The following is a 21,454-nucleotide window of genomic DNA, read 5'->3' on the forward strand; positions in this document are numbered from 1 at the left end:
TTACTGCTAGCTCAGATCCCATCAGATTATAGTTAACGTTGAATCATAGAAGAGTAGAGTTGGAAGGGGCCATGAAGGCCATCAGGTCCAACCCCTGCTGTTGCAGGACACCACGTTACACCACCCACTCAGAGGGCTGTCCAGTTTCTCTTTGAATGCCTCCAGTGTGGGAGAGCCCACCACCTCTCTAGGCAGCTGGTTCCACTGCTGTGTTGCTCTGACAGGGAGGAAGCTTTCCCTGACGTCCAGTCTGAATCTGGGTTGTCTGCGCCTGTGCCTTTTATCATCCGTTATCACTCTGCCATCCACTTTAAGTAGCTGGATGCCCTTCTCTTTCTCATGTCTTTTGTTCATGTATCTGAAGAAGGCTTTCTTGTTCTTCGCATCCCTTGCTATTCCCAGTTCATTTCCAGCTTTAGCCTTCCTGATGCTATTCCTGCAATTCCTTGCTATTTGTTTATATTCTTCCTTCGTGGCCTGGCCCTGCTTCCACTTCCTGTACATATTCTTTTTTTCTTTCAAGCTATCACTTAACGTTTTATTCAGCTATATGGGCTTCCTCTACTGTCTTCTACACTTTTTTCTTGATGGAATTGTTCATAGTTGTGCTTGGAGAATCTTCTTTTTCAAGATTTCCCACCCCCTCTTGGACTCCTTTTCCCTTAAGGATGTGTTGCTATAGCACTTTGCTTATCATTTTTCTGAGTTCTGTAAAGTTGGATTTCCTGAAGTCCAGGATGCGTGTTTGGCTCCAGTTACTCTTTGTCTCCTTTATCATTGAGAATTCAAGTATCGCACGGGCACTTTCCCCAAGAGTTCTCATGGTTGCTATTTTGTCCACCAGGCCTTCCTGTTACTTAGTATTAAATCGAGGATAGCTGATCCCCTCATACCTTCCTCTACTTTTTGCCAGAGAAAGTTGTCGGCAACACATGTCAGGAATCTCTTGGAGGAGTAATGCTTGGCAGAATTTGTCTCCCAGAATCTACCCGGGAAATTGAAGTTCCTCATGATGACTAGATAGTTCTTCTTGGAAATGCTGACAAGTTGGAATATTTTTGCTTTACATTTGGCCTTCTGATGCACATTCTCCTAGCTTGAAGAGATCTCTTTGGAGCCCCTCAAAATCCCTTTTGGCTTTAATCCCCCTAAATATTTTGGTGTCATCAGCAAACTCAGCTACTTCTCTGCTCATTCCTAAGTCCAGATGCAAAGTTTGTTTTTGTTTTCAAAATGTTGGAGGAGTGAGAGGAGAGGAAAATTAAGACTGGGGCCACAATACATACAAAAGCGGTCTGACTCTCCCTTTGTGCCTTTTTCCTCCTAACCGCCCCCCCCCCCAAAAAAAAATCCTATATGCTTTTAACAGTAGGATAACAGCAAACAGAGTGGTAGAATCATAGGATCATAGTTGGAAGAGGCCAGGTGGACCACAGGGTTTGCCTCTGTGGTTCAATGCAGGACTCCAAGTTAAAGCATCACTTAACAGATGGCTGCCAGCTGCCTCTTCAGGGCCTCTGCTGTGGAAGAAACCACAACCTCCCTAAGTCATAGGTTCCATTGTCATACTACTTAAACAGCCAGGAAGTTCTTCCTGATGTTCAGCCAGAATCTGGCTGCCTGGGACTTGAGCCTGTCATTCCATGTCCTGCACTCTGGGATGATCAGAAGCGATCCTGGCCTTCCTCCGTGTGACAACCTTTCTATCGTACTTTTAGTTCTCCCCTATGGCTTGCTGCAGTCTTCTCAAGGCTAAATGTGCCCAAGTTCTTTCAGTATCTCCTCATACGGCTTTGTTTCTAGTCCCAAATACAAATCACAAGTAAATTATAAGTAAATCAAGCTTCTTGGTTCCAATATAGCTTGCTGCACCCTGTGATTTAATACAATGAACACAATCTAAACTGATTAGTTTGCATGTAAAAGCCTCCAGAAATGCGGTTCTGGATTGTGATAAATTGTGCACAGGGATCCCATCTTGACCTGCACCACCTCCATTGTATTTTCCAGCCCCACCATCTTCCCTTTTGTTACCCTTTAACACTAAACCAGCGCAAGAGTCCGGCAAGACTGAAAAACTAGTTCACCACATTGCCATTTTCATCTACTTCACTAAAGGAGCTGGGTGTCATCACTCCCTCTGGATTGGTGCCCAAACTCATCAACAGTTATGAGCTACGGATTTCCTGGAACAAAACTGAAAAGTTGGGCCCTCATTAGGAAGAGATGCAGACTGCATCAGCTGTCTGGGAGGAAAGTCTATAGATTTATTGCTTTCAAAGTTAAGAGTTTCCTGGAATTGAACATTTCAGACCAATCCCAGCTCTCACTGGACTCCAGCCTGGCTCTGAGCCCAGGCAACACTTCCTGACAGAAGGGTCACCGAATTTTCAACATGCAATCTTTCACAGCTTTCCAAGGCTAGGAACTCTTTGCCAAACCCAAATGTTAAAAGAAGGAAAGCAAACAAGGGCAGGGCTTTGTATATATCAGCCTCTGAGTTCTGATGAGCAAGCAGAATGCATCTAATTATTAAATCGGAAACATTTCAATATGGAAAAACAGCATCAAAGCACTCCATTGACACAGTCAGGGGTAGCTGTTTTGGATAACTAAACACATCCATAATTGGGGTCATGCCTTGTAATACAAACAATGGGGGAAAGAGACATGATGATCTATACAAAGGCTGTTTTTAAAGCTCATGAAAACTCATGCCGTTATTGTGAAAAAGGGAGAGCAAAAGAGACCAAGACCACCCTGGGTTTAAATGTCACTTATTTCTTAGACTTCTATCCCATCCAAGGGGTTTATAGGGGCATGCTTGGTTATCACCAAAAGATTGCAAGGTAGGTTAGGCGGGGATAAAGTGATTGGCCCTGGAGCAGCTGGTGGACTTCGTGGCTGAGCAGGGATGTGAAACTAGGTTTGTTCTGCCAAGTCATCTCCTAAGCACTGCTCTATGGCCTTAAGCAAGCTCACCTCACCTGTTCTCAGCTTCAGGCATCCATCTGCAAAGTGGATATCCTAAGAGCTGCCCTGAATTCCTGCAGCGCAACATGGATCGTAAATATCACCTATGCAAAATGCTTTGAACACACAAGTGCTATGCATTCATTTTAGAGTGCGCTTCTCTCCCATCCCTTCACAGATGACTCCTAAGATCAAGTTATTGCGTTGAGGGCCATGGCAGGCCCTCCCTGGTCTTGATACAGCAGTGTCAGAACAGACAGCCTTGTATTTATTAAATCGCCTCCAGGGGCACCGCTTCAGCCTATAGCGAAATTCCAGGCTAGTGTAACAGCGGTTTGCTCTGGCATCCACCAAAGGTGATAGTGGAAGCTCAGCTGTCAACTCCCTTCGGCTTTCGGTCACGTCCAAAAGGCACTGAGCAAGGCAGGCAGTGCAGTGGAAAATGTGCCAGGCAGTAAAATGTTTATCGAAATGATTCACTGAACTGGAAGGCAGCCAGACATTGCCCAAGCTGCATTCAAGGAATCTATGGGACCCAGTAGGGAAAGAGCACTCAGCCTCGGTTAGCCGAACCATGGTTTGCCATATCATCCCTGATCAAAGTCCTCCGTGGGCCGTGCCACCATGGCTGACTTTACTAAATTAAGGCCTGCCCTGCAGGCATCATCAGCAACATGTGTTACCTTGTAAGCAGACCAGACTGTCAGGAAAACTGATTTAATTGGGGTGTGCCCAAGGAAACGGAATGCTTAACACAAACCATGGTTTGCAACACTGCATCATGCCATGGCATAACACCTTGTCACTCATGTTTAAATATTGTTGAGCTATTCAGACATAATGTTTAATCTTAGTTTGTTCCTTAATCATGGTTAGGTGTTATATCTTCCCTGGGCCTCAGAGAATATCCAAGCTTTCAACAAGGTAGCAAGTTACCCAGTTTTGCTTTCAGTTTTACGTACAGAGAGTTCTTTCCACTCTGAGTTGTAAAAGCTCCTACTTTGAAGTACTCTGATATTCTCTCTACGCCCTTTGTTGGTAAAATGTCAATAAACCATATGCATGTTGATTCAGGAAAGAAAGCATTAACCTTTTTTCCTAAATTCCCTCAAAGGTAACTTATGACTTCAAAAAAATAAAGAAATAAAAAATAAAAGTGTGGAAATGGTTTTTTCAGACTGGCCTTACTGTACAATGTTTGTTTCATTAGTGGAGGTCATCTATAACCAAGTGAAAAGAACTATGACATCAGCAGCCCCAAGTGAAAAAAGGAAAGGAAGGTTTTTGGTATGTGGACGGGCGGGCAAGCCCACTGTGGCCAGGGATTCGGTCTCTGTGCCACTGAGCCGTCGCAGCCAAAGGAGGAAACTATCGGAAAGCAAGCCAGAATAAAGGAGAACCTCAGCACCAATTGATGCTGCCTAATCCCGGATGCTGCTCCTCCTTTAAGCCTGAGGGCAGAATTCAATTTGTGGGATGTTCCCTAGGAGCCAAGATGTTCCTGCCCTGGGTGGAGCCAAAAATACCAAAAAATGACCATCCAAAGCTGTTAACGAAGGCAAAGCAGTGGTATCCCAACCTTTTGGAATGGGGAAAACATTGCACAAAAGCAAGGAAGCTATTAAAACATTGGTGCTGGGGAGGGGAAGGCAGTGGGACTGGGGAAGGGGCATGGCCATCTCAGGAAGGTCCATATCGGAAACCCAGAAAGGGCAGATTTCTTCTCTGCGCCTGGCCGAGCCCCTGATAACGCCCAACAACCTGGCAAGGTAGGCTAAACTGAGCCAAAGTGACTGGCCCAGGGCACATGGCGACAAGGAAGGTAGCCCAGGAAGAGGACTAACCACCTCCCCCCTCAGGCTTTCTCCTTGATTAAAATTGGGAGCTACTGATGATGATAGAAATCCCAGCACACACCTCTTGGTGTTGCTATCTGGGCACACCCAGAACAGCATTTCTGACTCCTTTCCCGTTTGTGAATGCCTGTGGCATGATAGAAACTGGAGAATGAATCCCCTCTGTCTGAAGACTAATTCTGTGTCAGAATTAATTCTATAATGGGGTGTGGAGGAATTATAGAGAGAGAGAGAGAGACAGACAGACAGACAGACAGACAAGCAAAGAAGCAGGGTGCGAAGAGCGGACAAAACACAAGTATGTGCTTAATTCCAGAGGCATCAAGTCATGCAAAATGCACGAGCAAAGCTGCTGCTTGGAATTGGGTGTTTTGCGCATGCCATGGCCCGTTTACATTGTTTCTTGCACCGCCACTATTTTCCGTTCAAGGTGCTATTGCTAAATTTTAAAGGCCCGAACAGCTTGGGGTCTATCTGGATACCTTAATGTGCTTACATTGATTTATTCTACTTGTGTCTGGCCTTTTCCCTGCAAAGAACCCAAGGTGGCTTATGTCATATTCATCTCTGTTTTGTCATTACGGCCGTCTTGTAAGGTGGGTCGGGCTGAACGTCATTGATTGGACCAAAGTCACACAGTGAACTTTGAGGCCCAGTGGGGACTAGAACCCGGACCCCCTGAGACTCAGTCCAGTATTCTAACCACTACACCATACTGGCTTCCAGCATATATTACATTTCTCTATCAACCAACAGCCGAAGAACTCTGGGCAGTTTGCTGCCTTCTTCCATGAACTCCTTCCCCCATGCTCCAGCAACTGTCTAAGGCAGCACTTCAGATCTCACAGCCTCATGGAGCTGGGCAGCCAGCCACAAGATCTAGGGCATGCAGAGAAAATCTTTTCCCGCTCGGAGGCCAACATCCATTTTGAAGAACCTGTCAGGAGCTGCATTCCAGTGGTGGACAGGGATAAAATCAAAGGACCAAGGAGGTGGAAGCCAGTACACCAAAAATACTGGCATATCTTATTGGCAAGGCCTTTAAGAATGGAAAAAAGACGAGCAAAAGCCAGGAAACTGCCCTGTGACTGGGGATTCGGAGAAAGGGAGTTGGGCACAGCCTTCTGGCAACTGCAAAAGGTTGGCCTAGAACACCAGGTGGGCCAAATTTGATCCACAGACCTGAGGTTCTGAAGGAGAGAGCAGACAAACCTGCAGAACCAGAAGCCCACCTGGCATGGCTTCTGGATTTCTTTTCTTTCCGGCATAATTATTACCCAGCATATTTTCCATCCAAGACCTTGGCCTGGATCTTCCAGCTTTAAGTCAGAGAATGGCACAGGTCCCCAGTCTGAATGGCTAGGCTTCGTCTGCTGCTTTGGCACAGCTGTGTCCTACAAAGTGCTCATCTTACCCCTTCCTGTTCAGACCACCCAAAGAGGCAGCAAATCTTATTTTTCTGCCTTAAAATTGGATCAGACAATAAACACAGCCCAACTGTGCATTCCAGTTGAGTCAAATGATTATTTTGTTAGCCCTTCTTACCTACATGGGAAGTTGAGAGGCATCAAGAGCCCTCATTCAGCAATAGAATTTTCCAAAAATGGAAAAGAAAACAAAAGAAAGGAAGAAGGAAAAACACAGTACTCACCCACACACAGGATGTTGAAACAGAAACCGTGGCCAACTGACTTATTAACCAGCTGATCAGGCAGGCTATCAAATCCTACGTGGCCAGAAAGAGGAACGGTACGGCAGCCTTCACCCTACAATAGTTTAAAAAGAAATGCATGTTAAAATTGCTTCTGCGTGCGTTTATTTAGTCCAGGGGAAGGCCACTTTGAGCCTTCTGGGAACCCTTGGCACCAAATTTGGCTCTTTGCTGCTGCATTAATGGATTTCAGCAGTGCAGGGGCAGGAACAGGAATTGGGGGGTGGGCTGCACTTTGAGCCCACAGGAGCTGCATGTTACCCACCCTTGATTTAGCCTTTCCACGGATGAGCACATGGAAACAGCTATTGGTGCAAAACGGTAAAACAAGAATAAGTTGTTACATAGGAAAACAGAACAGAATGGCATAAGGCAGTTTATCACGGAGAGATGAATTACAGACTAAACAGACATGCAGAAAAATAGCAGCCGATTTGATGATGTTATAAACAGTGTCCATACAATTTATTTCCCATCACTGTCACACATTAATTAATTGTGATCTTACCTTTACAGCTGCAACAACTTATTTTGCTGTTTGTTTCTGGTTCAACCTTATTTCTGCAAGCCAGAAAATGCAAAAGATAAAATCTAACTGTCCTTCCAGACAGCAAAATAAGTAATGGAGCTATAAAGCATGCTCTAATATGATCATGAAAACTATATTTCAAGAAGACATGTTCCAGGGTTATTCAAAAGGATTTATTACTCTATTCTGGGAGCTTTTTGAAAATTCCTCTTTCTAAAAGAATGCCATTTAGTTATCTATTTGAAAATCCAAATGGGTCTTTGCATACTTTCTCAGTCTTGCTTCTACACAGCCAACTTCGGTATATAAACCAAATACAAATGTGGTCTGGCATCCACATACCACAGCCTGTTCTAAACTCTCAGTTATGTTTACAGCAGTAACACATGTGCATTAGCACTTTTGACGCAAAGGCCTTTGGAGAGCAGAGACACGCCTGAGGGATTCTCTCCCTGCTTGGAAAAAGCGTGGAGTAGACAGAAATTTTCAAAGTTGCCTTGGGACCAGAAGCAGAAGGGACAGTGAAAAAAGAAAGCTGTGATTGTTTTTCTGGCACCATTTAAAAGCTAATTAGAATCGAGCAATATTTGGAAGGTTTTGCCACGCAGTTCCTTGACTGGCTGATACTCCACACAACACCGGGCAGTGGGGTTTTCCAAATTCCAGGCTGGCACTGAAGACAGGCCTGGTTTGATATGCGGTCCGTGCTCTAGCAGGGCCAGCTAAGCAGAACCCCCGGACTTGCTTCTTCTCTTCTGCTCTGCACTCGTGTGTGTTCGCCTGCTTCTTGTTTTGGCCACGACTATGGCTGCGATGAGAAAGAGGAGGAGCGGCCAGTGGCAGCCATGCTGGAAGGCAAGGGTGAGCGACTGAGGCTACTGAGCAGGGCAACAAGGTTTGAATCCCTGAGAGAAGAGGGTTCCTTGCCAAGGTGCCCATCGTAGCTCAGCCAACAAAGCAAGGTTTGCCAGTAAGATGAAGACGGGCCCATCATGATGGGCGTGTTTCTGAAATTCCGCCCTGAATGAAGGGGAGGCACAGAACAGGCACAAGAAATAAATATATCTGAACAGGCTCAAGTGAGAACTCTACAAAGGGACATCAGAAAAGCCTGGCAGGGTCAGTGTCTCCCATGGCAGCAGCCGGACGTGTAGGAGGCACCCGAGGAGCAGGACAGGGTGGCTACAGGTGCATTGCTCCCCACAGAAACCAGCACGGAACGGCACGCTGGCTCTGCCACTGAGACTACATGCAAGATGGCCAGCTCGCAAAATTCATCATGAAAGAAATCAGACCTGCCGGAAGACAGTGCACAGCATTTCTTTTCTTGGCAAGTCCACGGACGACAGAATAAGAAAGCAGGCTTGTTTGGACAGAAGAGCCTGAAGAGCTTTGGCAGGACACAACACCGCACACCGTGCTCAGCGCACACCTGGCCTAGCACTATGCAAGGGCATCCATGCCTCTGGTTGACCATTTGGGGGGGGGGGGGGTTGGGAGGGTTGAGAAAGGAAAGGGGAGGCATGGCTGTCACACCTTGCTAGCAAAAAGATTATTTTGCCTCTGCTGGACCGCCAAGGAGCCTGGTAGCATCCCTGTGAGCTGGGGTCTGACTTGGCCCTTTGGCCTGCAGTTGCTGACCCCTCAAGCTCAGCTGAACATCTGTATACAGATTATTGCACTCACATTTGGGGATTTTCTACTGTCTCTCAGATCAGTGGGCAAAATATCTTGTCCTCTTCTTCTCCGTGGTAAGAGTTGCCAGCTTAGTAAAGCGTGCTTCATTGCACTTTGTTTTCTTGGTTGGCATGAAACCTGGTGCTTTGGTTGTCCCAGTTAAGATAGCTTTGGTTGTCCCAGTTAAGATAGCTTTGGTTGTCCCAGTTAAGATTCCAGGCAGATTTCATGACAGAATGGAGAAAAAACCATGCAGAAGAAGCAAAGAGACACCCCCTCTCTCGGAGCAATCCCATGCAAGCTCACACAGAAGGCAGTGTGTTCGGGATTTTGGCCTGCATGTACTTGAACGGGCTGCATCCCGTGGCAAATGCAAATCCCAGCCACTTCCATCATGCTCGGAAGGTCTGTCTAGTCAGGATTCTCTCAAAGCTCTTTCCACACAACATGGGTGCCTCCTTCATGAAGGCCTTGGTTTGTTTTTGAATGAAGGAGCATTTGATGAGGGAAGACCCCCATCTACAGTCTGGAGTGGTACCGTTCGGATACAGAAGTCCCAGATGCCACATGCGTGTGTTTCCACAGCGATCACACGTTCACGCTGTCACACGTTTCCTTAGTGTCTCTCCTGCCAGCATCTTCACCAAATCCTTTATTCATTCCAAAGCACAGTGCTATGTAGTCATGTATTTGGGGGAAGAGTGTTGTTTGATACGCACAAGCAACTCATCTTCTTTTCTACGGCCTTCCAGAGGAGAGCGACAGCTGTACATTAAACAAGCAGTCCAAGAATGGAATCACAAGACAGCCGGTGTGTTTGCATTTTGTTTTTAGAAACACAATTTGAACTCAGTGAGCAAAAATAAGAACATTCAGCAAACAAATATAAGAAACGGCAGCAAAATGCCACCATGAGATCTAGTCTCTTGTTTATACAAAGGATCAAACCAAAGCAACAGAAATGAGATCCCTAATGGAGCTACATCAATTACATTTTTACATAACATGTCAAAGATGTGCTTTAGAAATGTACGCATTGGTTGCAAAAAGAGGCAGGTACTGAATTCGCCTGTGGACTGTCTCTGCACTCGTAAAACATATGCAATGACATGTAAAAATAGTTCATCCAAGCCATCGTTCAAGAGGATGTGCCACACAGAGATTTCATCTGCTTCCTGTTTTCTGTGTCTACAAAAACTGCAGGTGACTGTGTAAGCATGAAACAGCAGTGAGCCTGACACAGGGGTGCTGCTGCTGCTGCTGCAGAGGTAATTAAGGAGGGGAGAACGTTGCTGGCTGGGAGTGATAGGATGTGTAGTCATATTTGTTTGGAGGGCATCAGGCTGGGGAAGGGTGTTTCAGGGAGTGAGCTCTAATCATTCTTTTCCCTTGTGTGAAGGGTATTGTTGCTAATCCTCTAGAAACAGGAACGGGATGCTTTGCATCTTGAGTGAAGAAAAGAGTAACAGAACGAGTCCACGTTGCAGCTGTACTTTACTAGGGGGTGCACTGAAAGGCGCACTTGCTGGGAAACACATCCAATTACAGCAGTCCAATTATAGACATTCCTGCTGAGAAAGTTAATTCCTTGCCGTGTTTTCGATCTTTGAAGCACCACTGACAAGCAGGTCTTGGCCTTGCTCCACTATAGGGAAATGCAGGACAGTTAAAGTCACCCGTTTGAGCGCAAGAGATGAGTCACTGGTGTTTAAACATTCAGCAACAGCCCCGGTTGCCTCCTGGCGTTTTCTCTGTGCTTTGCAAACCTGGCTCCAGTGATGTGATGTAACTGGTGTCACGTCTAGTGACATGCATGTCTTAAGAAGAATTTATGCTGGATATCTATTGGAAGAACAAATGTACATCTTTCTTTTGCAAACTTCAAAAATCTGGCTTCATATGCTGGAATTTCTCCCTCCCCCCACCCCCACCTCTTGCTTTGCAGGAGGGCAGCACAGAGTCCCAAAAGACACGGCCAGAACAGAGTCCAAACAGAGTAAGCACTTAAAAACATGTCCCAGGATTCTCTACTACAACGCCCAGGACTTCTGTGGCAAATATCCAAAGATTTCTGGGCAAGCAGCTTGGATAGGATTCTCTGATGGTGAGCAGCCTTAAAATCACAGTTCTCAGGTCTAGCTAACAATACCGGATATCTCCATGCAACGGAGACCATAGTTTACAGCCATAAGAAAAAAGAGAAAAGGAGACAGCAAAAACCAGAGTGTTCCCATAACTGCTTTGCACACCATCACATAGTGAAGATGAAGTAATGTAACCTGGATTTGAAAGTCTTTCCACTCCATGCAGTAGCTCCCTCCCCCGCATCTGAATGACCATAAGGGCAGAAAAACCATGGTGTTGATTGTGGAATGCAGCTTCCAAAGGAAAGCTGGCTTTCAGGTTTCGTCAGGTTCCTAGCCCTCATGGTTGCAAACTTATACCCAAAAACATGTGGGCAATGCCTGCTTAAATCTAATGAAACCAGAGAAGGAGGTTGAATATATTGCCCTTGGTCACACTGAATGATTCTACATAGCTCTTCCTCTCCTGGATCTGCAAAAACTGAAGCCTTTTACACATTTGCATAAGAAAGCAGGGAAATGCAGCCATTGTTATTTATTCTGTTTAAAACAACAGAACTAGGAGGAGTATATCTGGTTCTTTCCCTCACTCATCCATTTTATCCATACAGTCTCTGAGGAAGGTTAGGCTGAGAAACAGAGACTACATTATGGTCACTCAGTGAAACCTTTCTGGCTAACTGAAGAGTCCGAACCTTGTCTTCTAGCAGAGCTAGGAGAATCTGTGAAGCTCCATCTCTTGCCACGGCTCAGCTTGCTCTGACAGACAAGCAGTAAGCACTCCCCACTCCCCTGAAAACACACCGCGAGCCACAGAACTGTACATTCATCAGCAAGGCGTGTTCATTCCACGTTTCGTCTCGGGAAGCGCAAACCAGATATTCTTGCACTGCTGTGCAAATGCAATGGATCTTCCGCTCACCCCTTCTCTGGAATGCAGAACCAGCCTTACAAACCCAGCACCCCCCTAGCTGTGCTGGGCTGCCATGGCGATCATTCTCAGCTAAAACCCACTGCCTGGGAATGGTGGAGGCTGTAGTTCCACTCCTCTTGAGGGCCCCCAGTTGAGGAAGGCTGTTCCAAGCAGTGAGACTCGGTTTCCCACAATGTCAAATCCTACATTTGCAGACTTCATAGATAGAGTGGGGGAACGGGTAATGAGGCAAAGCAGCTGGAGTTGCTTGTGTGTAGAATTTGTATGGTATTTGTCCTGAAGTGGAAGAGCTAATTCCTAGCCTCAAATGCATCCAGATTTAAGGGCTTTGGTGGGGTTCTAGGGCAACCATAAACTGAATGCTCCCAGTACCGGGGAAGCAGGGCTGCAGAGAGATCCCTAGAGCAGTGGGGAGAGAACCGCACTGCCCACCCCCCATCAGCAAGATCTTCTTGTTTATAGCATGGTGCTTAGCTTTGTCTAACAACCGGCCCAGTCATCATAGGTGAGCAAACATTTCATGCATGCAAGTGTGCCATCTGCCAGAGAAGGGCCAGATTTCTCCATTCTTCCTATGCAGCCAGGATGGAAACCAGATATTAGTCTATTAGCAGGCTAGAAAAAGGAAAAATACAGGCCAGCAGCCTTCATGGATCTGTGTACAGGAGAACTTTCAAGGAACTACAACTGGCTCCTACTCTCCTGCCTTTTAGAAAGCATTTGCAAGCCCATCTTTTTAATTTAGCCATTTAAATTATGCAGCTATTTTACTGGGGCTCTTGGCAGGTATCAGCAACCTATCAGTGAAGCAACCGATGGGTTATTGTGCATTAGCAGGAAAAAGAATGCACATTCCCAAAACATGCCAGCGATTGCATTTTGACACCACAATCCAAAATCAGCTCCTCTGTGGATCATGTGCCATGTGAACCCAGCCCACTGGAGTCTTTAAGAGTTAAACAACCCAGCAGTTCACCAAACAACAAGCCATGGATTAACTGCCTGGGTGGTCAGCCCTCGTCCATGAAGGAGGGCTGGACTGTGGGTTGCGAAGTAAATGTGGAAGTGTCGAATGCTTTGAAGCAGGGCTCCTCCGTGCTCATGCGCAAAATGGAAATTGGATTGTTGAACCAATGTGTTGTCCTTAAAGTGCAGGCCAAGTCACTTTACTGTTACTGTTGTTACTGTTCTTGTATTTAATGCATTACAGTTTTATGGTTTTGAAATATACACTACATTGGCACCTTTGTATCAATTTGGACACTGGATAAAAATAATAAACAAGCATATTGGGTTTCTGTCTAGAACACTGATGCCCCCAAGCTGGCACTATCCAGATGTATTGTACTACAAGCTTTATCATCCTCAGCCAACATGGAGGCACTGGCTGAGGATGGTGGGAGTTGCAATCCAATATTTCTGGACAGTGCCAGGTTGAAGAAGGTGGGTCCAGAACTAAGGAGGGATACAGAAAAAGTCCAGGGAGATCTAACCAAAGGTCCCTTTGTGGAGAGCCATAGCCAGAGAGAAACGGCCTGGGAATTCATAGAAGGCAGCCCATTTTATTGCCTACCTCTCAACACTGGGGAAATGATGTCCATGTTGGACTTCCTGGTCAGACCAAGCCACAGTTGTCGACCCTTTTGGAAAGATCTACACTGCTGCAGATGCTTCCAAAAACACCAAATCAAAACCGAAGACTACAAATCCTAGCAAAAGACCAACCTACATTGTAGAGCCATGAAGTGGCATTCACATGTTAACATTTCTCTGCTCTGCTATTTGATTTTTAAAAACTGGCAAAGGGGGGTACAAAAATTCAGTGAAGACCTTTACACAATTTTAACAGAAGCACAGTACATTACTCAAGTATTAAAGCTGCTACATAATTTTAAAAGCTACATTAAAACGATTTATCTTCACATCCTTTATAAACGCCAAGTGAGCAAGGGCTTTGCACTAATTCAGAATACCATGGGGATGGGGCGGGGGGGGGGCTGTGGGACAGAGTGCCCTCAGGAGGCTTCTCTTACTGATCTTAATATCTGGGCAGGTTCACAGTGAGACAAGCAACCCCTTGAGCAGAACTCGCATTTCCTGTGAGCTAAGCGGCTTCTGCCCATGCATGCATGCAGTTCCTCTCTCTGTTTCCACGCAGCTAGTCCTAACCAGGAAAAAGGAAGGTATTTCTGTCTGCTGAGCAAACTGACGGAAGGGAAAAGGCTGTTAATGCAAAGGAGGGCCTCCCTTCGGGAACAGCCATGCCCCCTCCCCAATCTGTCTTTCTATTGCTGCATGCAAACTGTGACAAGAAAGAGGCTTTGGGGCTTTCTCGCTATTTTGGTGGCAACTGCAGTACCAGTAAATTGGGTTCAGGGAAAGGGGAAGGCCAAGATACATAATTTCTACACCAGTCTTCCTTCGGATGTGTTGGACTACTAATCCCGGCATCCCCAGGATGCTGTGAGTTGTGAGCCAACAAAGCTGGAGTGTGCTAGGTCAGCAAAGGCTGCATTATCCCATCGGCAGCAAAATGCATACAGCAGCACTCGCTGTCGCAGGTTTTCCAGGATGCACCTGCCTGACGTCCAAAATCAGGCAACACCATCTAGGTTCAGGGCTTCTGGAGACTTTCTCTTTTTGAAGCCCTTGACAAAGAACACAGAGATGAGGAACTATCTGGATAGTTTCGCAGCTATGATTTTCACATTAAGCCACTTTAGGGATAAAAGGGTGCTCTTTTACATCCCTCGCATTACAGGACGCATTCTACAGAAACTCACAAGCACCTTTTCCTGGTTCTTGCAAGGAAGAACTGGTGGTCCTGGGAAGGGTGCAGAGGTTTGTGACTGAACAAACAGAGACTGTAGAAGCAGCAGCTAAGTATAAGTCCTCAAATAGCTATGTGAGCCTCTTGGTGAACAGTCAGAAGGCTTTTTCAGCTAATACCTGGCACCATCCCACTGCACCAGGAACAGCTGGAAGCTGTAATCCCAAAGCAAGGAGGACTACTCAATATTTCCACCTGCCAAAACACAGAGACCTGGTCCAAACAACACAACAACCCATCAAGTGTGACAAGCCAAGGTGGGCTGCCATGTTATCTGATCTGAGACTGCTTCCCAAAGCATGGCTTCATTTTTGGAAGTAAGTCACTTTGACAACCCATGGCTTATTCTAGGGGTTGTTGGTAACACAGGGAGTTGTTGTGTAGTTCAAACAGGAGTTGTTACGTAGTACAAAATTTGTCGTGGGTTTTTTATTTATTTTATTTAGTTGCAAGGAATCAGGAAACAAGTCGCCTTCTGCTCTTTGCAATCTCAGGCATGGCACCATCCATGACTCCCCCGCAGCCCACGATGCCCTGGCAGCGCTTTGGAGCACCCATGAGTGGGTTAGCATCCTTTCCATTTTTTTGGCCCTAGAAAATTGTACAACCATGTTCGTAATTGTTTGCCCGTTTTTTGCAGGTTGCTTTCTTCTGGCTGTCTGATATGTGTAGTCTTTCCTGGTCAATTTCCTGGTATGTTTCAAATGTCAAAGCGAGTAGAGAAGTTGAACTGACAAAGAAAGGATGCACAGAAGCTGGTGCCCCTGCAGGGGCCACCTGCCAAGTGGTCATTTAACACCAGGGTGAATGAGGGGGAAGCTGCAAAGAAGGGGCACCAAAAGTCATGCGCGCACACAGGCATGCATGTGAGAAAGAGAGCATGCGTGAACAGCTCCCTCTTAGCAAATTAACCCTCTCGATTTTCCGTGTTTGAGAATTCTTAGTAACCTCCGCTTTCTCAACTCCTCCCCCAATCCCCAGCTATTCTAAAACATATATTAACTTCCATCCACAGTGCTTTCAGAACATTCACTGCAAATGCACAGATTTCCCCCCCATTTACTTCTCAGTCACTAAATTTATGTATATTTCTGCTTTTTTTAGCACTATCAGAGAAACGAACATGTCAAAAATGGGAAGTGTTAAGTGTTTCTGCTTAACTTGACTGCAGAGAGGCTGGTTTCCAGGCAGTGATCTGTAAATGCTGCTTGGAGGTCAAGCTGAAGCCATCTCACTTGGAACAGGGATCAAGAGAAAAGAGAAAAGTCTGTGGCATATGCCAAGGGTGCAGGGCGCAGGCAACTGCTTTGGTGCAGGTTACATGTCCCCAAACAAAACCTGTATTCTATTGCACATCAGCGAGATACAATCACGTGATTCAGGCAGCAGTTCGCTTTTCAACAATTACGCATTTTTCTTCGTTAAAAGAAAACTGTTCTGGTTAGTCGTTTACCAAGACAACCCTGATTTCTTTGAATAAATCTGATTAAGTTAAAAAAACAAGATCACTTGTCAGCTAAAAGCCTTTGATTCATCAATGACTTTTAAGCTTTTATTTTGGCTGACCTCAGGCGTCATCAAGACAGCAAAAGGATCCATTTGCAAAAAAGAGACTTTAAACTCCTAGCTTGTTTCCTTGACTCTTCCTCCAGCACACATGTTGAGGTTGCTAAATGACAAATATACATTTACTTTTACTTTTATTTTTAAACATTTGCATCTAAATATTTGCCACGCTCAGAGGACTACACCGTAAACAGCACACCTTCAGATCACTGCTAACAGGCACCATTTTGGAGGGGTGGGGACCTACGATTCCTGTTTGAATCATATCCTGTGGTGCTTTCCCACAGTGCAACAGAAATGGGAGGGATGCCAGAGGAAGGGCAGAGGGTCCAATGCTCAGTCTCTTTCCCTCCCTCCCCAGGAACATACAACCAGGGAGCAGCACTTGGGCGCGCCTTGCCTAAGCAAGACCATTCATGGCCTTACCAAACTGACCGTAATCCTGACATCTTTGCCCTACACCTCAGGGCAGGGCAGCAGAGTGGCGACCGGGGAGTCTCCCTGGTGAGCATGAGTGCAGGTGCCCTGTTTGCACGAGGGGGACCAATGCAGGGCCCTGCACACCGCCCCAGACAAGGCTGGGAGTGGGCCTGCGACACTCCAGGGCACAAGCCCTGTCTCTGCAACAGGGGCTCTCTGAGAGCTGCGGCACGTGGGAAATGGCTTGCAGTTGCCACGGTCAAAGAAAGGAGCATCCTCTGAGACACCACCGGGAGGAAGGCGGGGAAGGAGCAGGGAGCGGGCACAGGGCCCACAACGAGGCCAATTGTCTGTGGGGCTTATTGTGGGTGCCTGGCACTTCATGGCGACCCACTGCAGAGATTCACCAGTGGCAGAGAATGGTGTTTGCACAGGAGATCTCGCTAAGAAGTTTTCTTGGTGGACTGTGTGTATTCCCTGGGCTAGATCAGTATTGCTTCCTGATTGTAATGCTACCTATAATTATAATATATTTTATACTTCCCCTTCACTTAAGTTATGAGTAAAATCCAACTTAATAGGCCCATCGAATGACTAAGTTGTCAAGACTAATTTGGCTCATTTATTCTATGTAGGGCTTGCATAGTAGTTACACTGAACACAAATGCTTTAAACCATCCCGAGATGGCAGAAGTGGGGCGGTCTATAAAAGCATTAAAGGAAGGAGAGAAGGAAGGAAGACAGACAGACAGACAGACAGACAGACCAATTGAATGCATTCAACGTATTATATTGAAGTAAAGCCTGCATAGACACCATGAAAAATGGCTGGTGGACAAGTTATTCTTCAGCACATGCAGATGGGCCATTGCAATGCATGTCCCCATGCCTAGCAGCCATTGGCCCCAGTCATCAAGAATTAGTGTCCTCTGTATTATTTATTTATTATATTTATATCCCGCCTTTTTTCCTTTCAAGAAACTCAAGGCGGCTTCCATAATTCTCCTCCCTCTCCCGAACGTATCCTCACAGCCATGGAAGAAACAGAGACGAAGTTCCAATGCGAGCCTTTTGGGGTGGCTTCACCAGAGCAAGCAAGCTCCAAATCTGACTCTGGCTAGTTGCACTCGCTGTGAGGGAAGTGGCGCTAGCCCAGACTAAAGGCAGATAACATGAGTCATACGCTAGAATGAAAACATCTTCCGTTTGTGGTAAATTCATTTCTTGCCTGTCGAAAAGCCACACTGAGGCTCACAACATCCGTAGCAGTTGCTACGACATGCTAACAAGGCCCATGAACATGCGATACAGAAAAGGTAAGAACAGTTTTAACTGCGGAGTTCTTGAAAAAATTCTTTATTTTTTTAAAAAGTGACTACATAGGCAGCTAACGAACAGCAAAGCAGGGACCTGTTCCATCAAGGACCCAGTGAGATTTTCTTTCCCCACCATTTGAAAGAAACCCTGAAGGTGCATTAAGAACAATATATTGACGCATTTCAAATAATTAACAGATATAGTATTAAACATGAGCATCCAAATTACGATTAAACACATGAACAGAGCAACTAATGAATTTTAAGCATCAAATGTAGAGTGTATTTCCACTCTGCATTTAATGTTTCTAAAAGCAAGTGACAAGGGAAAATGTATCTCTGGGGTGGGGGAGTTCCAAACAGAAGGGGCCACCCCTGAGAAAGCACTGTCTCTCAAGCCTGCTAGTTTTCGCTGGTGGCCAGGAAGTGCTCCTGAGCAGACTCTTCTTCAAGGACAATCTTACCAAGAGACAGTATCAGATATTACCCTCTTCCTCTTCTGTACTGCCCCAGGAGTGGGCAAACTTTGCTGTTTTCTGTCTTGCGGCCTCAACATTCACTTCCCACCTTTTATCTTGACACATTCCATGACCAGCTCTTCTTCCTGCAGTGCTCTTGGCAGAGACAAGCACAGTGCTTCAGAAAGAGCGGGCAGCTGAGCTGGGCCTGTGTGCAGTGAGATCCGGCAATGTGCAGCACACCGGCACCGGTACACACAGAAGGGACACGCATGGGATGACCCACACGGAGCTGCTCCAGTGCGGCTCCTCCATCCTGCAGGAGGATGGATGCAGCCGTCCAGACCTGGGATGCTTGCGGAACGACTAAGCCATCAACCACACATGCTCCGTGGGTCTCCCATTCAGAGGTCTCCTTGCCCCAGCAATGCCATCCTACTGATGTCTACACAAAGTGAATCCCATTTTGTTCCCTGGAGCATATGCACAGGTAAGGGGGTACAGGATTGCCCAGGCCTCCTCAAATTACGCACTGGAGCATTTAATGTTGGAGGTCAGAGAATCGCCTGTTCTTGCATGGCCATCTGAGTCTGTCCCCCCACCCCACCCCGGGAAGGCGTCTGAGGGCACCAAATGCAGCCTGCTTGGGAAGCTTAGCTTGGCCCGCACCTGGATGGGAGACAGGTACTCCAGCCCGAGTTCCATGGTAGGACATTAATGCACTTTCCGGACGTGGGGCCCTCCAGGTGTGTCGGACTACAACTCTTGGCAACTTCCTGTTGATTGAAATACGAAGCGTAGCAAGCGCAAAATGGGATGCGAAGGATGGAGCACAGAAACTGCAAGGGGGGCTTTGCTTTTCCCCAGATTAAAGTGATTTCCCTAAGGGTTTTTTAAAGATTTACAAATGAATTCCTAAAATGCATTGATTGAGGGTACAATCCTCTGGATGCTTAGACAGAAAAATGTCCTACAACTTCCAGCAACGTATGGGCCCTCTCGGCACCGGGCTCTGAGCTGGACTTCTCGCTGCAGGAGTCCCCGGCTGGGAAGGCCGATGGGTTCCAGGCCCTCTTGCACTGTGAGCAAGGTGCCTCTCAAATGTATCACCCAGTTTGTGAGCAGAGTAGCTGGAGGGACCATTTCACGAAATTTCCCCCGGGGAGAAAACCTCCGACAGCCTCTCAGCAGCAAAGCTGCAGCGTGCCGTTCTTCTCCCTTCCTCGGGAGCCTTGTGCTTTGCTGCCACTGCAGATGAAGGCAGCAGCCCTTGAGCTGCAGCCTGAGCACCATTTTGCCATCCTCCCAGATGCCCCAGATACAGCTTTGTTCCAGGATGTGGAGGGGAGACAGCGGGAAGGAACAGGCTTGGTTTCTGCCTCGACGGGCACAGAATTGCACCCTTCATAGTCGGGAACTGAGATGAACATAGCTAAGTTGCTCTTCACTTAGCTGTCCCTGTGCTGACTGGTGTTCCACATTCCCAGGAAGAGCCATTTTTAAATTAATTAGTTTTATTGCGAGTTCCAAAAAACAAAACATAGTGAAAACAAAACTAGAAATAGAGATATCAGATAAAATAAGGAGTTGCAATTTTCTTACACGAATTTTGAATGAATTTATTACAATGAAAATATATGCACTATGTACCCCTATATAGTTTATGTATATATTAGTATTCTTAGGGATACAGAGACTTTAACAAAGACATATATTTATCTATTTGTAAATCATGCCTAAATGCCACCTGTTCAAAAATCAAAAGCTTCATCAACTTTTCAACCCATTCTGTTACCAAAGGTAGCACTTTGTTCTCTTAATATTGTAATGCTAGACTTTTGACTGTCAAAAGGGTATGAAAGATCCATTCGCTTCAACCTTGTGTTAAGGTCCAAATGATGGATAGGTAGCTCAGAAGAATATCCCCGTCCATAAACATTAAATAACTTTCCATCACAAAGTTTATCCATATTATTACCCCCTCCCAAAAACAGGGAGCTACCACTGGGCGCTGACCAAACACGCAAGAGAATGATTAGCTTTATTCTGTCTCCATCAACTGGCTGATAACAAAATTCCCCTTGTGCCATTCTGCTTAAAATCTTGTAACTGCAAACGGAACCCACATGATGGAACCGCCATGCTGAGCATGTGCTCTGCCATCAAGAAATGCCTTTCGCCCACAAGTCCATCGTGCAAATGATCAGCTGCCAACCACAGTCCTCTTAACTTTTTTACAATATCAGCATCCCTGACTTCGGCTAAGAGGCTTAGCGTCTACATGAGGTCTCTGCGGTTTATCTGTATAATTTTGCGAGGTGAGCAACATAATGCAGCTTTCTCCAGCCAGGTGTTCTCCATGTGCGTTGAACTACAACTGCGAGCATATCCCACCCAGCCGCCTGCTGGTGGATACACGCTGGGAGTCACCATCCAGCACATCTGAAGAGTGCCCAGAAATGGGGCCAGCACACTGAAGGCGCTTCTCGGGGCTGACTTCGCTCTGGCCATAGGTCCACACAGAGGCGCCATCTCCTCCGACAATCCCAGTGATGAGGCAAATTGGAGAGGGACTTGGCACTCATTCAGCTACGGTGGCCCCAAGTTGCTTACTGGTGCTGAAACCTTAAGCCTAGCCAGGGAGCGAATAGGCAGCCAGCTCAGCAAAGGAATGGCACGCTAAAAGGGGGGCATCTCCTTGTACCAGGAAGCCCCTATACTCTGTACTGGTTCCAGATCCTGGAGGGCAGCCCATGCAGACACCCCTGCAGCAGAATTGCCTAGCAAGCCACTTGCTGTCCGTGGCTGAGCTGGGATTTGATGCGAAATTCACTCTCCCAACCCAGGTATGTTTAAGGTGCGATCCTATGCACATCTAGACGGAAAAAGCCCCATACCTCCCAGCATGACCCAAGCAGCAGGAGGATGAGACGTCCCCACGCCTGAGCAACGCGTCCTCTTCTCAGTCTGTCCCTGCCACCCCCTGGCAGTCACCGTGCCAGAATGGGAGCCGAGCCACACTCTGCCCAGCCCCTTCTAAGGCGGGCTGAGCAAAACAAAGCTCAGCTTCCCCTGCCCAGTGCCTGGGGCAGCTGCAGTT

General features: G+C 46.5%; 1 protein-coding gene across 3 annotated transcripts in view; it reads right to left on the reverse strand.

The window, feature by feature from the left end:
- Window positions 1-21,454, reverse strand: part of SEPTIN6 (septin 6) — a 52,966-nt gene that overhangs the window by 28,699 nt on the left and 2,813 nt on the right. For all 3 annotated transcript variants that reach the window (XM_044427259.1, XM_044427257.1, XM_044427258.1), the window contains exon 2: window positions 6,481-6,595. In XM_044427259.1, the coding sequence (XP_044283194.1) occupies window positions 6,481-6,595 (115 nt within the window). The remainder of the gene's footprint in view (window positions 1-6,480; window positions 6,596-21,454) is intronic.

Source organism: Varanus komodoensis, unplaced genomic scaffold, assembly GCF_004798865.1.
Source record: "Varanus komodoensis strain SLA01 unplaced genomic scaffold, ASM479886v1 scaffold18_3, whole genome shotgun sequence".
NCBI lineage: Eukaryota > Metazoa > Chordata > Lepidosauria > Squamata > Varanidae > Varanus > Varanus komodoensis.